This window comes from Lutjanus erythropterus, chromosome 4 (assembly GCF_056507025.1).
Source record: "Lutjanus erythropterus isolate fLutEry1 chromosome 4, fLutEry1.hap2, whole genome shotgun sequence".
NCBI lineage: Eukaryota > Metazoa > Chordata > Actinopteri > Lutjaniformes > Lutjanidae > Lutjanus > Lutjanus erythropterus.
Window position 1 is genome coordinate 8,242,275 of NC_139320.1, and position 22,737 is coordinate 8,265,011.

Consider the following 22,737-nt stretch of genomic DNA (forward strand, 5'->3'; position numbering starts at 1 on the left):
CAAATGTTTGGAACTGGTTATTTATTTACCTGACGTGGGTAAATGTCAAATATTCATGGGTAACTTTAGTGCACACTAACAAGATGACCTCAACACCAGGACACTCACAGTAGGAAAAGCCCCCACTGCTATCAAAGAATTCATGAGGTCACTTTTCATTGTCATTTCATGAAGTCTACATTTGTTTGCCTACAAGTCTCATAAATGTTGTGTTTTATTATCGCCTATATGCTGTATCTCTGTATCATATCACAATAAAATGGTGACATGATCCTTTCTATTATAAGTGTTTCCGGAAAAGGGGTGGAACTACAGCTTCATCACATTAGGATACTGACACAAAAAAGTCTCTGTGTTGAGACCCATTCAGCTAAACAGAAATAAGATCACACCATCAACTGCAGAACTACTATTGTAATTAGAGATGCACCGATCGACCAGCCAGAGACCGGAACTGGCTGGTGACCGGCCGGTCAGCGTCACATATCCGATTTTGTGCCTGTCATTGTCACACACATGTTCTGCACGATGGTCACGTCATGCGCACAGCAGACAAACTGACCGTGACGTCAACACAACACTGATAACAGCTACACACACTCAGGCACATGCTTGCTTGAAGCTGGTGTTAGCGACAGTTTTTCTCACAGCAAAGTTTTACCGTAGCAAGCTGTTGCACAGCGTCTGTCTCCGGTTTGTTTACATCTGCTTCCACAGGAGATCATGTGAAATCACGTCCCACGAAATCCCGCGAGATGGTCTTGCGAGATCACATTCAGCTGATTCATAATCTTAATGTAAACCTATAATCAGCCCTGGTTGTAACCTGGAGGACTTTGGAGAAGATTTAAATAGTATTTAATGAATATTTAATAGTCAGTGTCATATTATGAACATCTAATTTAATTTTTACAAGAAAAGTTGCAAAAATGTTTGTGAATGCTGTCAATTACAGTTCTTAGAAAGACTGAAAATCGGAATTGGCCAAAATCGGAATCGGCAGGTCAGACCTTTATAAAAACCGGAAATCGGCTAAGAAAATTGCAATTGGTGCATCTCTAATTGTAATATTTCAAGTGTACAAATAAATAACAGCACAATGGGCTTTAAAAGAAGACCACAAAATTGGACTGCTAAAAACGTTAGCTGTGTTTCTATCCAGCTGTCATGCCAATGAAATTTTTTTTGTTATTTTTGCCTTTATTGACAGTGACAGCTGAAGGTATGACAGGAAAGGGGGGTGAAGAGACAGGGGATGACATGCAGCAAATGAGCTGCAGGTGGGATTCGAACCAGCGGCCGCTGCAGAGGACTAACAGCCTCAATACATGGTGCGCACGCCCTACTGACTGACTATAGGGGCGCCCATAACAATGAATTTTGAGAAAACTTTTTAAATGTTGTAAAAATGAAAATGTGAAATAGGCACATTGCAATTAACTAGTTTTGACTGAATAAAGTGGGCTATGCAAAGCACAATTTGTAAGAAATTGGTAGTATGGCCTATGTTAATAAAATGAGTAGAACAGGAGTAGAGAAGAATAAGGCCAACTGCCAATAAAATTCAAAGAAGAAGAAAAAACAAATCTGTTATCTTGGCCATCTATAAGATAAAAATGAAGAAAGGTCTTCAGGATTGGGCAGATTATTAACCTGACACACCAAATGATTTGGTACACAGAACCATCTGGGAAGTAATCCTGTTTGGAAAAGGGCAGGCACTTCAACCAATCAGACCAAACTCTTGTTGAAGCCAGTCGGGGGAAGAGTGAAAATATGTTCAGAAGTCTTCAGTGTTGTTCTTTCCTCTCTTTTCAATGAAGAAATACTCTCCAGCTCTGATACAACCGATGCTATCACAGTACGCTAACCTCTTCAGGAGCTGCCATTGTTTGTTCAAGACAAACAAACAGTCCGTGGACGCTTCTCACTGTCGTCAAAACCTAAAACCACGTCCCTGCCTGCCAGTAGTCCTTCCTATGACGCTGATAGGCTGCACCACTTTTGGTGCAGACACAATTGGATAACTTGAAGCCTAACAAGATGGATTCTTGCATGATCTCGCGAATCCAGCTTCTTTGTAATGTAAGCAAATTATAATCTTTAATGAGACAGCAGAAAACATCTTCTTACTCTTCTTCTTAGGTAAAGACCAGGACCCGTTTCCCAGAGCCTTCGTAGCACTATGTGCATCGTAAGTTGTATTTTAAGGTCTCCCTTAAGGTTACAGGCTGTTTCCCAGAGTTGGGACAACCTTAAGGGAGACCTTAAAATACAACTTACGATGCACGTAGTGCTACGAAGGCTCTGGGAAACGGGGCCCTGATCAGTTAAAAGTTCACTATGTCAGGGCTTAGTTGGAAAAGTGTTTCCACCACCCATTAACTGCATTAGCTCTTTTTCAAATAAGGAAAAAAACACCACAAATTTCAAATTTTGCTGTTTCTATCAACCTTTTCAAATGTGATGCTTCAAAATGTACACAAAAACTATTGATGTAAACACAGCTAATGTGGCTAAACGAACAACAGACACTGTTAGCTTCATTAGTTTAACTTTCACATTCTTTCTTATTTAGCTGTAGTTAAATGACTTATTTCACTGTAGTTACTTGTAAATAGGACAAGGAATATCTAAAATAAGACAATGGATGCCTGAAGAGAAAGCACTGCATCCTGAATCACACAAACTGTCAATGACTCATTTACACAAATGAGGTTTTATTTCATGTTCGATGTGATGCAAGGTGAGAATATGTTATTACTGAGCAGGGTAGACGGTATTGTCTGAAGACCTTTGAAATGTGAGGGGCTGCACATGAGAAAGGCTCACAGAGGTAGTGTTATTTGTCATTAATCAGCTGGAGGGAAACCAAAGTCTGCATGAAGAAAGACCACAGTCCTGAAGTCAAGTATGCTGCAATTCAGGGAAATCCCATCTGGTTTGACTTGGCACTGAAAAATTGACAGAAGAAATGTCTCATCGTGACATTATGTAGAAATTCAAGGTCACGCCAACACTGAAATACTCAGTAGTGTTAGAATTCAGATATTAAGACTATGAAATGGATTCAGGAGTCATTCCATTTGAAAAGTGCTACAATACTTGGTTTTCACTCATTATAGAAAGATACAATAAATTCTTACCAACTTCTCTTGTTATAAAAACTCCTCTCATTAAAACCAAACAGCTTGGTGTGTCATAAAGACAGATGTGATGATGTGAAGTATCACCTTATAATGAAATAAAGTTGTGAACAACCGGAGCTCTGTTTATGCAAAGTGTTTTTGTCTCTGCTCATTTGAATGAAAACAAGATAGGTCTCATAGGCATATCTGACCACGCAACTTGTGACGCACCATTAAGTAGGTAACAAGATATGCAGATCGCTGTGTGAGAAAGATGTCAGCATACTGCAGTTTGTCTGCACAGTTTGAAAGAACTATATTTCTCAAAGCTACAACAAGACACGGGGCAGGTTGTTGCAGTGGCAGCTGTACATTATTTAGCTCCTGAAACTGTTAGACTGAAGTTGTTAGCTCATCTTACTTGGCTTAAAGTTTATTAATGAATGATAAATGTTGTAAAGTCCCTTTGATATTATTTGTAATCCACAACAAGCTGCTCAACTGAATTTTTTTTACCTGCAGCCCAATGCTTTCATTTTGAAATTTCAATTTTTTCCTGTGATTTTTTAGAACTTATAACTGTAACAAATATCAATTAATCTCTACACATATTGGTTTTACTAAGACTTCTTAGACCTAGACCAGGGGTGGGCAATTATTCTTCATGGGGGGCCATATGAAGAGCCCATTTCTTGACACCATCAATGTAAAATCTATGGGCCTTGCAAGAACTCTTGACTCAGTGGGTCGTATAACCAGGAAGTAAACCTGGAAGTGAGAAAACTTTTTCAGCTTATGCGGCAGGCGAGCAACACTCATTGGACCGAATGGGTGCCATCTTTGCATTCATTATCTTATTCCTGTAATACACCTATGACTTAAATGACTTCTTACCTCATCTAAAAAACACACTTAATTCAAACTTGACATTAAAACTCTCTCCAGCAGTTTTTCCTTCACAGTTGTGTCACTGTTCAGTGTGATGTGCAAACTTACATTTTGTTTGAAAAATAGATTGGTCTATTTCAAAATGTCTACCATTAAAGAAATTGTAAAACAAAAATAAATGTGCGTTCTGAGTTTGTCACACCACATAAATATGTTACCAACCACCCAGCCAAAATTGTATGTATGTAAAAGTAGGTTTCAAAATCATGAAAAAAAATGAGCCTTTTTCTCTGCTCAGAAACACTGGGGGCACGTCCACTCCACTCTCTCAGTGTCAAACACTACTACGACCTGAAATTCAGATGGTAGATGGTATTTTTTTCTTCTGTGTCGGGTTGTTGGAACTGAAGTGAGCTGAAGTGAACTTCTGGGCTGATTTGGACTGAGAGTCACTGAAGGTACATTTGTAACTGACCGTTAGGGAGGGTGAGGTCCATGTCCCTGGCATGTTATTGAGCCATGTTTCAGGTCTGCCCATGAAATCCTGAACACAGAAATATTTTACCAGTATAACTCCAGAGTTCAGTACTGCAGAGCTCAGAGTCTTTTCACATCTTTTTTGCAACTATGTTCTAACATGTTTAATGTGTTCAGATAAAAAAAGAAATCCTTTACAGGGACCTTTAATGTCCAAGTTGGAACACTCAGTCCCCTCTGTACTGCAGTCTATTACACTCTTACTTTTGGTCTAAACTTCGTTTCATCTGCCACTAACAAGTTTAACTCTGAGTGTAACAAATCAACCAGAAGAACTACCAACAGTGATATAAAGAACCGTCACCTGCTTCCCACCCACAAACATGTTCACTTGAGTCCATCGAGCATCAAATCTTTGCAGTGGTGGATGGGAAATGCTCCCCTCACTCCCCTTTAAACGTTTTGCCTGACAACAAGTGGTCATTCCAGGTTGGCCAAGTCCTGTTGCAGCTGCACTACAGATACAAAGATTATGTTCCAAGGACTCCCAGACTCTGGGGAATCCATCTGTAGACCAAGCTCAGGGTGTTTTCGTGAGTCCCTTCAGGATTTCACAGGCTTTTTGAGGGATTGTTGTGGCCTAATATGATTTCACAGCAACCTTTCTGAAAAAAGTGATGCATGTTTTAGGACATTTTTTGACAAGAAAATTGCAAAAAAAAGGGATTTAAAAAAAAAGGCAACAAGGCTCAGGATTACAACAATTCTAACAAAATACACTTTATTTGCAATTGTGCAAATTCATTCAAAGCAGCAAGTCAAAATAAAAAAATCCAAAAAAGTAGAAAATAATAAAACATTCAATTCAGTTCAATAAAATATACACATATGACGTATGATGGGGACTGCTATGATCAGTGGGACTTGCAGGAAGCTACGATGTTTGGTCAAATTTTGCAGAGTTGAGATTAGCTGAGGTTATTGGATAAAATTGCATTGTATTGCTGTAATTGAAATGTATTGCTGCAATTCAATGGACAGACCGTCAATGAATACCTTCTTTTACTCATGTATAAAGTAAAAGTTAATAGCGTCACATGGTAAATGATGAGCTTGTTTATTTGCAAACATTCTTCATTCATACCATTTCAAACCATCAGCTGTCAGAGGTAACAGTTTTTGAAATTACTATGCTTTGTTTCTGAGAAGCACGTTATCAAAGTACTGAGCCAAAGAGACAGTGAAGAAGCGGTGGAGGACCGATGGAGGAGTGTTGTGCTGTGGTTGGAGGGGGGGGGGGGGTGCAGAAGGAGGCAGGGGGGACAGCTGTCAATCCGAGCAGCCTCCAGGCCTGCAGGAAACCTGCTGCTGGCTCAGCAACTGTAGGCAGACAGCTGCCCTGGGAGCTGCTTACTGAGGGCAGACACTTATTAGCAGCCAGAAAATATAAGCTGTCTTCACTAGCATAGATAACTCAACCCTGCATCTTCTATTTCAGAGCAGAGAGAACGGTAATATGGTGTAACAGAAAAATACTCAGTAATTGTATGTCATGTAGCCTACGTCTTTCTTTTCTTTTGACTGGCACTCTTTTAATTATTTCATCTCATTGTCTCTTCTTCTGCAGTGGTTTAACAGCACCAGCCTGAAGAATTAGCACCATCAGCTGTTTCCCATGATTATTACTATTACTATTTGCATTACAGTAGTGTATGGAAAAATGCACTTACTTGCATTTTATTTCACAGATGTTTTGACATTTATACAAAATTTGTGTATCAATTTTTTTTTCCCTTTTTTGAATGCAAAAACAATCTTCCATGGCCATCTACATCTGTTTTAAGTTCATCAGATTCTTAACCCTAAAACTAATCTTTATTTTCATAGTAGATTAATCAGTCAGCTATTTTCTCCATCAATTGATTAATAGTTGTTTGTTTCAAAATGTCAGAAAATTGTGAAAAATGTCAATCAGTGTTTCCAAAAGCTCAAGATGATGTCCTCAAATGCCTCGTCTTTGTCACAACCCAAGGATATTCAGTTAACTGTCACAGAGGAGTAAAGAAATAAGAAAACATTCACATTTAGGAAGCTGAAATTAGAGAATTTAAAAATTAGTGAAACACTGACAGTGTTGATGATTGTAACTGTCTTGGTTGGTGGCATTTTTCCTCATGGATTTTTGCTTTGTTGATTTTCCTTAAGAGGCAGAAAAAATAGCAGTAAAACCTGTGTCATCCTGCACAGAGAAGCTTACATGTCTTAAAAAACATGATGAAACATCATGAAGAGTTTGAGAATCTCAGTGATGTAATTAAGGATACACAATTTATCAAAAATATTAACAAAATCGCAATACGCCCAAGTGTCCTTGCCTATAAATCTTCTTCTCCAGATGTAAGAAAACATTATTTTTTTGTCAAATCATCATGATTTAGTTTTAGAGTTGTTTTTTTTTCTGTGGAAATAAATATCATGATAGAAAAAAACGATCACTCCCACTTAGTGCTGCAACTCACCATTATTTTCATAGTAGAGTGATTGGTCAATTATTTTCTCATTTAATCAATTAATTGGTGTATAAAATGTCAGAAAATGGTTAAAAATGTTGATCAGTGTCCTCAAATGTCTTGCTTTGTCCACAACCCAAACATATTCAGTTTTCTGTCAGAGGACAAAAGAAAACAGAAAATATTCACATTTATGATGCTGAAATAAAAAGACTTTTTCTTAAAAACTGACTCAAATTGATTAAGCAATTATCACAAAAGTTGTTGATTAATTTCATAATCGATTAATAATTGATTATTTGATTAGTTGTTGCAGCTCTACTTCCACTAATCGTGAATCTTATTGCAATTGCAATTACTGCTAAAATATTCAGTAATCAGTCATGTGTTTTTTAAAGATATTCTGCTAATTCTAATTATTTTGTGAACACAAAAAATACTGAACACTTTTATCATCAGTACTTCAGGCCTTACAATTAGGGCTGCACCAATTTGGTATAAAAGTCATACTGCGATTATTCTGTCTGAAACTGCGACTGCGATATGCCATTCTATTAGTGGAAATGATCTGTTTTGCATTACATTATTTCATCTTCACTGAGGGAAAAAACAATCATAACCGTGAAGATATGATATTTATTGAGGTCTGGACCAAACACACATGTTTTCTTTCATCTGGAGAACAAGATTTTTAGTCCAGGTCATGTCTGCAGCACTACAGTACCTCATTATAATACTGCTTTCTCACACATTTTGCCTTTTTCAAAAAATTGCGAGTTGGTGCTGGTTCTGCAATTTGGATATTGCACTTGGCCATATTGCAATGTTATTGCAATTGTGATTAATTGTGCAGCCCTGCTTAAAATGTCAAGATTTCAAGATACTCAGTAGCAGCATAAAATATTGGAAATCATTAGCTTCAAACCTAGTGACCTGTTAGTATCAGCCATAACAAAAATCCATACAGCTCAAACCTTGATGCTAACTGACAAGCACACTTGTCCCTTTTGTGCTGCTCACATCGTATCTCTCCATCTGTGCCTGGGGCCACAAGCTGATATTGACACAGAGCCTCTGGTTCCCGGAGTCAAATAATGAATGACTGCGAAATCAGCTAGGAACGAGAACAAGACGAATGCTGTCGGTCACTACAACCTCTGAGACTGTTATGACAAAAATATGACACACAACAGCTTGCCGAGAATATAAAGTCCATAGAAAAGGCTTTCAAATAAACTATAATTAGCAGAGGCTCGTCTTCTTTTGTTTGTGGGTGATTTGTGATGCAAACCTGGCTGCGCTGGGCGGTTGCACTACCTTGAATTTCATACAGCCACAGTGAGATATTTGAGTGGAGACAATGGCCCCATAATCTGATAGTGCTGTCTGTTTGCCTGCTTCCGGACAGAGCTTCAAATGAACCACGATATGATCACCGAGCTGCAGTGGAAGTGCACCAGTGAATGACGGCAGCTATATCCAGACAGTGATGCACCTCTCCTATTTCAGGAAGGAGACTAATGACATTTATATGACCTTGTTAGAGGCTCCCTACTGAGGCAGACATATAATGATGACACATCAAATGAAATAACAGATACATCATTTTGATTTTACAATCACCTTCCAGCGTTCCCAAAGAGCTGGGACCAATTTGTGCAGGCAGAGCAAAAGAAGAATAAGCTCATATTCATCTGCATTTCAAAGATACTGGGCTAAAAAACAAGGGACTGACTCAATAATTCATGAGAGTTACCAACTCCACAGCACTTTACAGTTCCCATCGCTGGGATATACTGTAAGCTGCTCTCACAGATGTAGCACACTTGAACCCACATAATGTATGTAGACATTTTCCTTTCCTGCTTCAAATCAGCAAATATGCAACCCCTTGAGCTGAGCTGTACAGAAAATACATTTCCTATGTAGACAGCTGTTGAGAAATGGGAGAGAAAATACTAAATCAGCACTGAGAACGTCTAGTGCAAATATGGTGATGAAAATGCAAATATATTTGGTGTTACATTGTTTTTGACTGTACATCTGGGCTAAGAAGATACATACAGTCTAGTAGGAGAAATAGCTTCCTACGCACAAAAATGGCATTTCATTGTAACCTGTTTTTCAGGACCCCAATGGTGTCTAGTTGAGAATTTTGACCAGATGACATACAAAGACAAATAAACAACTTTTTCATACAATAATGACACCAGGAATCTAATGGAACAGTCACTGACATGGTATAACCACTTATTATTGGTGAAAAATAGTGTAAAGTAACAAATTTTAGGCTCATAACAATGTAGCTTTTGCTATCATGTTTCCTGCATTAGCAATTTAAACTTGTTTAGTCTCTTCTACAATTTGCAAGGTTATTATATTGATGTCAATAAAGAATATGGCATGAAAGTCTGAGGATATGGAATAAAACTAAGAATATGGCATAAAACTCTGAGAATATCACATAAAACTCTGAGAATATGGGATAAGAGACTGAAAATATAGATAAAAGTCAGAGAATGTGGCATAAAGTCTGAAAACATGGATAAAAGTCTAAGAAAATAACATAAAATTCTGAAAATATAGCATAAAATTCTGAAAATATGGCATGAAAGTCTGAAAATATAGATAAAAGACTGAGAAAATGGCATACATGTCTGAGAAAATGCCATGAAAGTCTGAATGTATAGCATGAGAGTCAGAGAATATATGTATAAATCTGAGAAAATGACACAAAATTCTGAGAATTTGGCTTTAAAGTCTGAGGGAATGGCATTAAAGTGTGAGAAACAGAGAGAAGGAGAGACAGACAAAGTTGTGCATTACAGTCGTCACTGTGACAGTACACAATTTCATGACCAGTGCAGCAATTGTAAAAAACCACAATATCTACACAGGAAGTGAGTGGGCGTCCCTTTGAAAGAAGAACTCAAATCTCACTTCATAACCTGACAGCACCCACATCTTGACCTAAAATAGGGCCACATATATGAACAGTATCACGCACAAATTCCCTCTGGACCTCTGAGACCTTGTTCATTGAGCAAACACTGCATTGGCACACCAGCGCAAAACACCGCAATGTGAATTCACTCCAAGTTTAGCAGCTTTAAAAGTGCTATCAGGCATACTTTGTTAAGTGTTATGAAACATCTTTTGGAGATGGTCCGCTCTAGTCGGGGAATAAGAAAAGATGACACAGTTTCAAACGCAGAGAGCCAACTTTAATTATTCAGCTAAAACTTTAGATCTTAAGATACTGATCCCATCATACTAATAAGACAGCTGTGGGTACAATGAAGGCAGACTGGGGATACTGTGGTGAGGCAATGAGAAGCTCTTTCTTATCTGTCTGTTCCTTTTCAGTGCTGACTGTGTAATACTACCTACTGCCACTGAAACCCACATATACTGACTGTAAGAGTCCGATCTGAGTGTTTAACCATATACAATAAGCAGAGTGGAGGTACACATATGATCATTTTTGATTTGTAGAAGGAATGGGGCTCATGCCAGAACATTTTCATATTCTTGTCTCTGTTTCTTTTTTTCGTAGGAAGGGCTCATATGAACACGCCACATCAACTTCAACAAATGCTCGTAACTTCTGAAAAACAAGGAAATGAGCCACCTGTGCATATTTGACTGCACGAACACGACACTTGAAAATTAGCATAATTAATGCCCCAATAATACCATATATGGCTGTGCTTCCTTCTCCAGATGTCAGGAAGTGTTCATTCATGAAAATGGCATCAAAGAGAAAAAAGAAGAACTTTACAAGTTTGGAGTGTAATGCTGTACTTTCAGAGATGCATAAAAGAAAATTAATAAAGGAATAAAATAAAGAAATTAAAACACCTGCTAAATCCAAGAAACGGGAAAAGCGAGTGCTGTTGCCGTGTTGCTTGAAGGTCAGACTGAAATAAAGAGGACATATCTCAATATGAAAGTGACTTGAAAGAAAAACAAAAACGAGTTTGGGGTGGTTGATGACTGCAGCAGCAGGAGGAGGGGGTTAAGAGGAAGTTCTCATCGCAGAGACAGAGGACAGAATAAGTGAGGATGTTCACCTGGACGTAGACTTCATGAACCTGCATGTGCAGATATACAACCAAACCTGACAGCAGCTAATAATACACCATTGAATGAAGGATGAGGGACTTTATATGTAAATTTACAATTATATTGTAATTTGAAATGTAGTCAAACAGGATAATGTCGACATAATTATGAAGAGTAATTTATTTTCAAACTCAAAATGTCTTCAGATTAATGAAATGTACAGTTATTAGTGAAAAACTTCAGTCTGTATACCAGCAGACTGACTGCAGTGTTCTTGCATGAGGCTTAGATTTTTTTTTAAAGAAATTATTCCATTTAAAAGCAATGCTATTCCCCAAAGTCAGAACTATTACTGAATTCATGCATCAGTAGATAACCACTGTTAGTTAAAGAATTAAAATGGAAAGCAAAATTACATATTTTTACTTTTTTCTGACCATGCAGTTGTTAAAACAGGCCAAATAAAATGCATTTTTTTCTTCTGGTTCTGGGGGTTAATATTTGAGCCAGAAATCTACTCTAATCTCTAAAAAGCCCTTGTAATCGAGGTGACAGCTAAATAAAAAACTGACAGTGTTCGTTAACAAATAAAGATGAAATGAAAATGTCAGGGAGGGACGAGCAAAGTCCAACATGACTAAGTATAATTCCTCCAGAAGCTCTGGCTACATAAAGCTACTAGCATTAGCTACCTGTCATATAACTACAGTGGTTCTGTTGTGTCAGACAGAGCAGTCAGTAAAAGGAACATTATAAATTCACAGAGCACATAGTGAACATCAGAGCTGCAATGATTAACCAAATAATCCATTTTTAATCAATTACTAAATTAATCACCAACTATCGTGATAATTGATTAATTGGTTTGAGCAATTTTTTAAGAAACAAACAGTCAAAATGGTCTCATTTCAGCTTCTTAAATGTGAATATTTTCTGGTTTCTTTACTCCATGAAGACAGTAAACTGAATATCTTTGTGTTGTGGACAAAACAAGACGTTTGAGGACGCCACCATGAGTTTTGGTAAACACTAATTGACATTTTCTGTCATTTTCTGACATTATAGACCAAACAACTAATCGATTAATCGAGGAAATAACCGACAGATTGATCGACCATGAAAATAATCCTTAGTTACAGCCCTAGTGAACATAATTCCCCAGGCAAAAAAGTGACTGTGTTGCTGGAATGTTTTAGTGGAAATGGCCTGCTGGTAAAATCATGGTTTATAGTTTTGGAACCATTCATAGAATAACACATGGGGATTGTGCAGGGCAGGCCTGTAATAATTTTAATTTAAACCAATAAATATAACCACAAATGATTTGACCTACAAGTATGTAACAGAAAGTAAAACACACATTTGAAGTGTGTAGTATATATGTAGTATATTTAATGTTAACGTTAACAGCAGGTTAAAGGATGTTTCCTCCAAGAGTATGAGTTTAATACATACAATCTTATGATTTTAAATTGACTAAGACTAAAACAATTCAAAATTTGACAACCTAAATACCATTTTAGTCAAAAGACTGTGACTTAAACTAAGAAATTAACACTGCATGTTTCTATCTCCACATCTACAAGTATGTCTATTGTCTTTTACGTCTTGGACATCTCATGTGCAACACAAAACAGTTGTTACTTTAGGGTAGTAAATAATATATAGGATGCCATCACTCGCTAAAAGAAGCTGATTGAGAAATTGTGCTATCAGGGGCTTTAAGAGTGAGAGCTTCAGCCAAACCAACTCGCAAAAACACTCAGCTCTGTGCATACAGATGTTGGCGTCCTTCAGCCAGGATTTTAATGCACGGACTGAGAATATGTCTGGAGTTCTGATGTCTCATGATGACATATCTATTCCTGAGTAAGAGCTGATTTTGACCTTGGATGCGATACTAACTGAGCGCTCTGTCTCTCTCTCGTCTTACTCTGAGCCAACAGGCAGAGTTGTTTCAGCAGCCGAGTCAGTATTCTGGTAAAAACAAGCATGACTCTGCTTGTTTCCCGTCTAATTGATCAGTATATTAAGAGTTAGCTGACATGCACAAGACTGTCATTTACAAAGTCGAGGAGAAGCACCCTGTGACTCTCGGGAAGCTTTTTCTCCCTGGAGAGATGAATAATGTGCACGATCGATTGGTGTTTTCCAGAGTGATTTAACCTGTCGATGGACAGCAGAACTACAGCCATTTCCTGCTCCAAGATGATGGAAATGTCTGTTGTTAATAACGGCAAGATAGATTTTTTTAATCGGGAATAGGGATGTTAATGATTTATCATTAATTGATTATCACCATTAAGGATTTAAGTGAGTGAAAATGTATTAATTGGCCATTAACTGATATCCTAGAAATGGCAGTAATTGCACCTCATTTAACAACATGTTTCTTTTGTTTGAATAAAGAAAATTACAGGAGAAAAAAAAAGAAGAAAAAAGTGAGAAGTAAATGTGCATTTTATTATTAGAGGCTCTATTGTTTTCAAAGGAATTATTATTAGGGCCCAAGCACCCACGGGTGCGAGGACCTTATTGAAACTGAAGGAGTTATTATTATTACTCTGGCAAAAGTAAATCACTTATTTGGGGGCAGTGTCAGTCGTGGTGAAAATTTACGTGTATTATAGTTTTCAACGTCTTGGCCATGCCCTTTTAACATCAGCCCCTGCTGCTGGTTTCACCGATAAGTATGAAAATCGATACACACGTATCACACCAAGACGCACAAAAAAAGTCTCTTGGACCCATAGGCCAAACCCAACAGGAAGTCGGACATTTTGAATTTCGTGGCCATTTTTGGCGTTTTCCACGTGTTATATTTTAACGAACTCCTCCTACAGTATTAGTTGCATCAAATTCCTCCTACAATGTTTGAAGGACGTGAAAATTCAGAGCGTCTTTGATCGGAACAAATCAGGCCACGAGGTCGCGGCTGCCAGCGCCTCGAGTGGTGCGGGGGTGCGAGGGCCCATAAAATGCTGCTTGCAGCTTTAATTCTTATTTATTATTCATTATGAGTAATTCATAAATTGATCTTAAGTGTTTTCAACTATTGGTGAGCTTAAGGAAAATGCACAAAATTTTAGCACTGCAAATGAAAATTAATGATAATTTGAATAGTCGATTAATTATTTTCTCATTTAATTGATTTTAGTTGGTCGCCTATAAAATTTAAATGAAAATAATTGGTGAAAAATGTTGATCAGTGTTTCCCAAAGCCCAAGATGATGTCCTCAAATGTCTTGTTTTGTCCACAACCCAAAAATATTCAGTTTACTGTCAAAGAGGAGTAAAAAAAAAAAAAAATTACATTAAAGAAGCTAAAATCTGAGAATTTTGACGTTTTTCATAAAAAAAAAAAGAAGACTCAAACCAATTAATCAATTATCAAAATAGCTGTCTGTTAATTTAATAATCATTAATAATTGCAGCTCTGCAAAATTTCCAACCCTAATCAGTAACCTATGTCCAGTACCTGACTGGAAACTGTGTTTCTTTGACATAAGATTGTGGAGTTATTCAGGATTTTTAAATTTATTTTACATCTGACATTTAATTAAGATACATTTCAACTGAAATAAAAAAAAAAGATTGTCATCTAGGATATATTTGTTATTCAGTCTTCTCTAAAATGTTACTCTTATGTAAGGAAAAAAAACTTGTGAAATGGCACATTAGAGCTCGATGTTGTAACCAAGAATGATAAAAACAAATAGAATATTAAAATATATATTTCAAAATGTTTAGTCAAGAGATGACAGGAAATGAGCAGGAGGAAGACCAACAGTGCTTTGCAGTTGGCGTCTACAGGGGCTCACATAATGTTAGATTTAAATCTGTTCAGTTTAGAACATTAGTTTGATGTACTGGTCCAATCTAAGGCTGGGTGTCATTTGAAAATCTCTTATATTGCCATTAATATATAATATATTGAGTTTTGGTTCTTGTACTAGACAAAACTTTTTTTGAATTCTTATTTCTGCGAATATTAACAAGTTGTAATGCTTCTTTTGAGGTTCATGATACATTTTATTTGGCTCTATATTTTGAATGTTACATTTTTAATATTATGTATATATAAAAAAAAAAGTCTCATCATGACAAGTTGTGCCTTTAAAGCTACTTCAGTGGGGGGCATTTCTAAAATACATTGTCTGACATTGAAACCAGAAACCAGCAAGCCATGCTGAGCAGATAACCATGAAACCAATCCATCTGAGAGGCTGTGGAAAAACCGTGGATAAAGGTAGAGCTGTTTGCTGACTTTCTGTAATGTTCTGCCTCACAGTAACATCAGCTTGTCACTCTAATGTAGCAGAAGAGGAATCGTGAATAAATTGAATTCCTCTGTAGTTTCAGTACAGTTCAGGATTAGGCTACATGGGATGTGTTAGAATTTGTCCAAACCAACTGCATTTTTATTCAAATTTGTTTTAACTTTTCAAAAGTGACAGTCCTAATACAGTCTCCATTTTTGATCCTATGAACTACATGTAGGATTGCAACAATTTGAGATTTTCACAGTGCAGTAAATAACTAGGAAAATCAGTTTTTACGCTATCACTATACGGTATTACACAATTATTATTGTTACTAATTAAAATGACCCTTAAAAGAATGAAACTGCAGGTTTTTTGCCTGAACAAATGTTGTTATAACTTTAGAAATGATTATGTTCTGATAGACATGAAGCGTAACCACCTATTCCTTCCAAAGAATTCGATACAACAGATAAACAAATGTACATGGTATGATAACCGTCAATTTTCAAACCTTGATATACTGTGAAACCAGAATACCACTGCAACCCTAAGATGTGTGATAAACAAGCCTTGTGAAGCAAAAGTGCTTTGCTCAGCTCCTGAATGGAGTATAAGGTGGAGTTTTGAAAATGCACGGTTGACTACCAGGCTTCTCGCCGGCTAATGATTTGGTCGATGAGGGGAAAGCCTTATTGGCCGGGCATTCAACTTATGACAGTCAGCAGTTTAGTCAGTCACTCAGTGCTAGAGACATCATTCAAAAAGTATTCAGCTTAAAGGAGAAATCTGTGATATATTTGCTGCAGTAAACCACAAAATGACCATAATGTGTCACCAGAGATCAAGGAAACATGTTGAGTTGAAATACCCACTTCACTGCTGCGGCCCCTTTTGAAATTTCCATCCCAGAATAACTGTTTGTGTGTGTGTTTTATGTTAATCAGAGTTCAAATTAATGCCAAATATCTTCAGAATGAGTAAGTGTCTGTTTAAGAGTTGCAAGAAATCATTAATAGTCGTGTAGAAGGAGTAGATGTTTATAACGGTTAAATTGAGCAAAATGTTAATCTAGTTTGGCAGGCAGTGAGACAAGCAGTCATTTAACTCATCGCCCAGGTGTGGGCTTTTGTTTTCAGGATAACAGGATTAACTTTACATTTGCAGTCAAATGACCGTTCATCTTGGCTTGTTTTTGTCAATTTATGAAGTTGCGTGCATCCTGCACTCCTGCAGTGTTCCTGCAGCCTGTCTGTCTCTGCTGTGTCTGGGGAGTAGGGGGGAGCGGGAGGAAACAGCTCAATTTAAACCATAGAACGTATATTAAACAGGATTACAATCTATTTAATATACAGTCTATGGCTCCAACTCGCTATTTGGACTGCTGTACTCATTTCTGCACGTGTAATAACTACATATTGCTCCTTTGAATACTCAGTACTGGTAGAATCAATATTTTCCAAACACCCCAAGCTCAACATTTTTAAGTAAAAACTACATTTCATCTCTCTGCCACAATTGTATTATTAATCATATCCTCCTGTACTGATATGACTAAACTGTATTATATAAAGCCAGAGGGCATCTACTCTCTTGTGCGAACACTGGTAGAGATGTGGGAATGCCCCCGAACCAAAACAATGGCGGGACAACAAGAGCAGATAAATTTAATCTTCCTACACAGAAATAATCCTTTTACAGCAGAACCAGGACACCTGAAGTTGGTCAGGAAATTTAGTGGGTCAACCTCTTCAGACAGAAAAAAAAAGAGGGAGAGAGACAGACAGACAGAGAAAGGGAGTTAATAAGTGGCCGTGTCAAGGCCAAGCAGTCATGGGCTGATATAAAAGAGGTTGTGGCTTCCCTGAGGGAGTGTGTTCTAGGCCAACGCTGGCCTGCCTGGGGGCCTATCATCATCTGCTGTGTCCATTCAGCAAACCACAGCACACTTCCTCTGACACACACCAACACACACACACACACACACACACACACACACACACACACACACATGCAAACACTCTTGATGTGTGACATCTGTCTGGGTGAAAGGAGTGGAAGGACTCCCAAGGTTAAGCGTCATGAGCCGAAATGAAAAGAGAAGTGCTGTGAGATCCCCCCCCTGCTGACTTCAAATCATAAGGACAAAAATAGGTTTAGCTACTTTCACTAATTAATACGACACAATACTGATTCCACCATAGACGGTTTATGAAAGCTTTTCCATCTGCTGTTCTGACCGGCTGGTGTCAGAGAGGTCGCCCCTCAGAAAATCCACCAAATACACCGGAAGTTATGTTCTTTTTTTGGTATATATTTTAAGTGTTCATCAGAATAAGAAGAAGAGCTTCTGCTGGTCGATGGCAGCCATCATACATGGAGAGTGATGTCACAGTTATGAACACTGCATTTGACAAACAAATGACTTCTGAGAGTTTCAGTGCAAAACACACACACAGAATGCATACTAGAGGCAGAGTGATAAAAACAGCCTGCTGATATTAGCTTATCAAACACATAGACCTCAACACTTTCTCAGCAGCTCTAACAGTTGTTGTGCAAGTTCACACTTAAAGAGAGCGAGCTCAAAGTTCAGTTCACACAGATTAAAGTGTACTTGTTCACATTCACAGTTAACAAATTAAATTTCAAACAAAATTCACAGTTCCAAAATTAAACTAATTCACGTTTTGTTTTTTTTTAAACCTAAGTTTTAGGGCTGAATGATTTTGAAAAAATATCCAACCGCGATTATTTTGGCAGACATTGCAATTGCAATATCATTTGCGATATTAGGGGGAATGCTAATTTTTCAGTAATTTCAGTGTCATTAAAAAAACATATTAAGATGATTTTAGCATGACATTTGCAGGGATCTGTACCAAACAAAGATATTTTGTTAAGTCTGTGGAATATGATGTGTAGGCCTTTAACAAATATTGCGTCTGGTGTGATTTTAAAATTGCAGTAAGCCATACTGTGATCAAATAAAATTTCGGGTTGTTGTTTTTATTATTAACTTTTAAGTGACATGCACTGTATGTTACAGGGTTTCCCCCAGTGTTTTGCATGCCCAGGCCTAAGCACCGGGAAAAATTATATTTATCTGTTGCTGCCCCATGCCGAAACTGGGCCCCAGTTAAAACAAGACGCATGCCTGCCAGCCCACGTCAGAAGATACTTGCCACCAGGCCTACCAACTTTGCTGGGGGAAACCCTCACATTTGTATGCAAGAAACACCATCCAGTGTTGCAGAGCTACTAAAATATTGACACATCAATGAATATTGACGTTGAATATTTGAAATGCGTTCAATACTCTTTTCTCACAGCATTGATACTTTCTTTCTTCTCACCGACGATGAGGTGTAACACACACCACTGCAGTTCTCACATGGCCCCACCTCCTCTCACTTACTCGCAGCAGTGCTGTCGTCTTCACATCACTCATCTCGTTTCCTATATCCGTTCTCATGTTATAGCCTTGTTATATTTATCTTTTAATAATACACTAAAATTTGATGTCCTCAATGTTGAGTCACTTTTTCCCCCGTGGTATCGGAAATACTATTAAATATCAATATTTCTCAAGGTATTGTATCGCAATGATAAATTCCAGCATCATTAGCTGCAACAGAATACTACAGTACTCGTACATAACTATGTGCTGCTTCAGAATAATGTCCCACTCCACTGACTCTGTGTCCATTCAATCAGTAACCTACATCAGAACAGGGAATCAATTTTTCTGATTCACTAAGGACAGGACTGACACCATGGACCACTAGCCCACTGGTGGCTGTGCTAGCATGGCTAGTGCTCTTTAGCTTTAGATGTGATTTTAGCCGTTTCTCTTTACTCCTGTAATTGGTGAATAACACACAACAATTTTGGAAGTGGAAATATCACCAAAATGATAAATGCTACCAGTTGTGTTCCAGTATTTATTGGTAACTGTGTAAACTGCTGCTTTCCTGGCTGCTGACATACAGTATACAGTAGTGTTGTGTTTACAGTGAGAGGCTGTAGCCGACAGGACGGATGTGAACTCACTGATCTGGCCAAGTCAAAGACAGTCCCTCCATTCAGTAAGAGCAGAGGACACAGGGTGAACCGTATGACACAAACACACACGCAGTCATGACTTCAGGACTCCTGACTCCAGTTTTCTGAATAGTTTGCATATGACAGCTCCTTAAGACTATGGCTGAAACATAAGTCTCCTACTTAGAGTGGATTTGAATGCACTCAAATGCACCAAAGAAAAGCAAATGTGGCGTTTATTTAAATAAGCATTGTTTTTAAAAGAGGTGGGACCAAGGCATTGTTTTGCAAGTCACAAATAAGTCTCAAGTCTTTGCACTCAAGTCCAAAGTCCTGAATGTTGAGTTTGGAAACCTAAACAAGTCATAGTAACAATGAGTTTCTAGCCTCATTGATTTACAGAGTTACTTAGCTAGCTAGCTAACGTTAGTTCACTAAGTACGTTAACATTAGCCTCGACTTATTGCTACAAATGTTGTACGAAGATGGAAGTTGTGATGTATGTTCCGCAGACAGTATTAGTATTTTTGTTGACCACAGCATAGTGTTTGCACGCCATAACATCATGTAATGTAACGTAACATAATGTAACAGTAGCTCTTCGTGGTTCTCTTCTGTAACTTGAGTGGATGCCATCGGATTGGTTCAAACAAAGTGAATTTGGGGAATTAAATGTCCACATGCTGAGAACAAATAATGTTAACTTTAGGTAATTCAGGTAATTAAGGGAAATTAATTGCTTTGTGGATTCACACTTTTTAAATAACAGTTTTAATCTGCAGAGTTGACGTAAAGTATCGCAGGCCATGTCGAGCTGCAAGTCTTTTTTTTTTAATTTTTAAGTTCAGTCTAAAGTCATCAAATTTGTGACTCAACTCGAGTCGAAGTCATGTGACCTCTGCTATTTCCTAATAAAGCTTTAATATCACTTATCATTGAAAGTAAAAATGTAAAAAAAAAAAAAGAGCGAAAAGGTAAAATACAATCACAGTTTGGGGTGATTTTGTTGTATTTGATGCCAATATTCTGAAACTGCACTCAAGTCCCACACCAAGTCCCAAGTCAAAACGCTGAGTTCTGAATCCTAAACAAGTCATAATGTAGCAGGTCATTTCCAGCCTCATTGATTTAAAAAGTTAGTTAGCTAGCTAGATAACATTAGCTAAGCATTAGTTTTCCAAGTATGTTAATATTAGCTTGACTTATCATTCTTTCAACTTCAAATTTTGAATTTCGTATGTTTGGCATACCATACTACTTTTTTGTTGACCACAATGTAGTTTTTGTACACCAACAAAATTATCTTTTGTCTCATTTTTCCCAACTGAAGCTCCATAATGTAACACTGGTTCTTCATGGCTCTTTTCTTCAACTTTACTGGATGCTGGTGGATTTGTTAAAACAAAATGAATTTGAGGACTTGCTGGGAATGAATAACGTTAACTTTATTCAGATAAGGAAAATGAATTGCTTCATGGATTCACACTTTTTAAATAACAGACTTTTTAGTCTTTGGGCTTGAGGGAAAGTATTGCAGGCCAAGTCTTTTTTCTTTTTTTCTTTTTTTTTTAAACTTCTGTCAAGCCCTGTCTAAAATCAAATTTGTGACTAGAGTCTGAGTCCACACCTCTGCTATTTTCTAATAAAGCTTTAAATTGAGAGATACAATTTACACAAGGAGCAAACAAGGAAAATGTAATCACATTTTTGTTGTATTTAATGCTAACATTACCCTACTTCTGTTAACTTTTATCCTCCATTCTTGCTTTTTACCTCCATTTTTTTGCTTTTCTGTTCTTGTTTCTAAAAAGCTCGTTTTTCTGTTGTTTTGTGTATTTAATTCTGCTGTATCACACATTATTGGACTTCTCTTCAGTTGTGTTCAGTTGTACACAGGGAGCACCAGCTAGCTGCGCACAGCCAGAACCGATGCGGGGAGACGGCGAGTGTGGAGTGATGCTGCGTTTGACCACCGGTCCCTTAACGCAACCATAACAAACGCACCGTTACTCACTGCTCACACACCGGCCATGTCCCCGCCAGGTCCCCGGACGACCTCTGACATGCATGTAATCCTCCAGCCCACACACGCACACACACACACACACACGGCGTTTGGGTCAGGCTACTTACGCCCTTGGTTTGGGGAAGCCCATGGATAACAGCACGTCCAAGTTGGAGCTACATTTTACTGAGCCCGGCCGGTTCTGTCGGAGCCTCCGAGGCAGGATTTTACTGTAGAGGTCCTCTTTGGCAGCCATGGTCCACTGAGTCAGCCAGTCCGCTACAAGCCCGATACAGCCCACCAGCAGACCTCCAGCTAGTCCATGAGCTACGGCTGGGTCCGCATGAGTGGAGAGGTGACGGCAACTACACGGAGCAGAGCCGAGAGCAGCGCTGTGCTGCACGGCCAGCCAGAGAGAGAGAGAGAGAGAGCCAGAGAGAGCCGTGCTACTCCGCCCACTGAAGGAAACAGCAAATTAGATCTGCTCACTGAATACATACAGCACAGTGGCGGCGTACACACACCACATCACAACACAATACATCACAATGTGTAGGGTGTGAGGGGGGAGAAAGGGTTATACATATACGTATAAGAGACTTACGTGTTATTTCAAGAGTTTTGACTTGGGGATTTACCTTCAGCTATAATAGGGGAGACCAGGGACAATTGTAACATTATTTACATTTTCTGTCATATCTCTACAGACTACTTGAAATACACTTGTCATCTTTTAATATAAGAAACATACATATAGTCACATCAGGAGTGATATAATTTCTAGAACTGTAATATTAAAATTAATGCAAGAAGTCATAGTGGTTGGGGGCAATTGTAACACTGAAACCCAGGGTACCTAAAATAAAAGCACATCACAGTACTCCTATTACTACTCTAGTATCTAATAATGTAACTTAATTGTTTTAATATACATATATAATTCAAATACTTTTAGATTTTTGCAGAAGATTGGGTAACTATTACAGTGATAATTAGAGTTTAATTATTTAAGTTGAGTCAAAAGTAAATTTTGTTGAATATGTTTTTTTTTCTAATAGCACCCTTGTCAACACAGACAAACAGGTGCTTTCATTGGGCCATGTGGCTCACTGTATTACAACTATCCTCAGTCATGCAGCAATGATAAAATCTTGTATGCTAGCTGGCAACATCTATATTTGCATAGTTTGTTCATGTTAATTTTTAACAGATAAGAGTGATAGAAGTTTTTGTTTGCAGTCATTTAAACTTTAGACAGCTGCTGTACATCTAAAAAATAACTTTCATATCTCAAAATAACAATTTTGTCAAAAACCCCTGCTGGGGTGAAATGATCCTGCTCCTGTTCAACAAGCAGA

The 22,737-nt window shown here is 37.9% G+C and overlaps 1 protein-coding gene across 2 annotated transcripts in view; it reads right to left on the bottom strand.

Annotated features, from left to right (window-relative positions):
- ubash3bb (ubiquitin associated and SH3 domain containing Bb) overlaps positions 1 to 21,771 on the bottom strand; it is a 74,791-nt gene extending 53,020 nt beyond the window's left edge. For both annotated transcript variants that reach the window (XM_084716330.1, XM_084716329.1), the window contains exon 1: positions 21,508 to 21,771. In XM_084716330.1, coding sequence (XP_084572456.1) covers positions 21,508 to 21,635 — 128 coding nt within the window. In that variant the 5' untranslated portion in view covers positions 21,636 to 21,771. The remainder of the gene's footprint in view (positions 1 to 21,507) is intronic.
- Between the last annotated feature and the right edge of the window lie 966 nt (positions 21,772 to 22,737).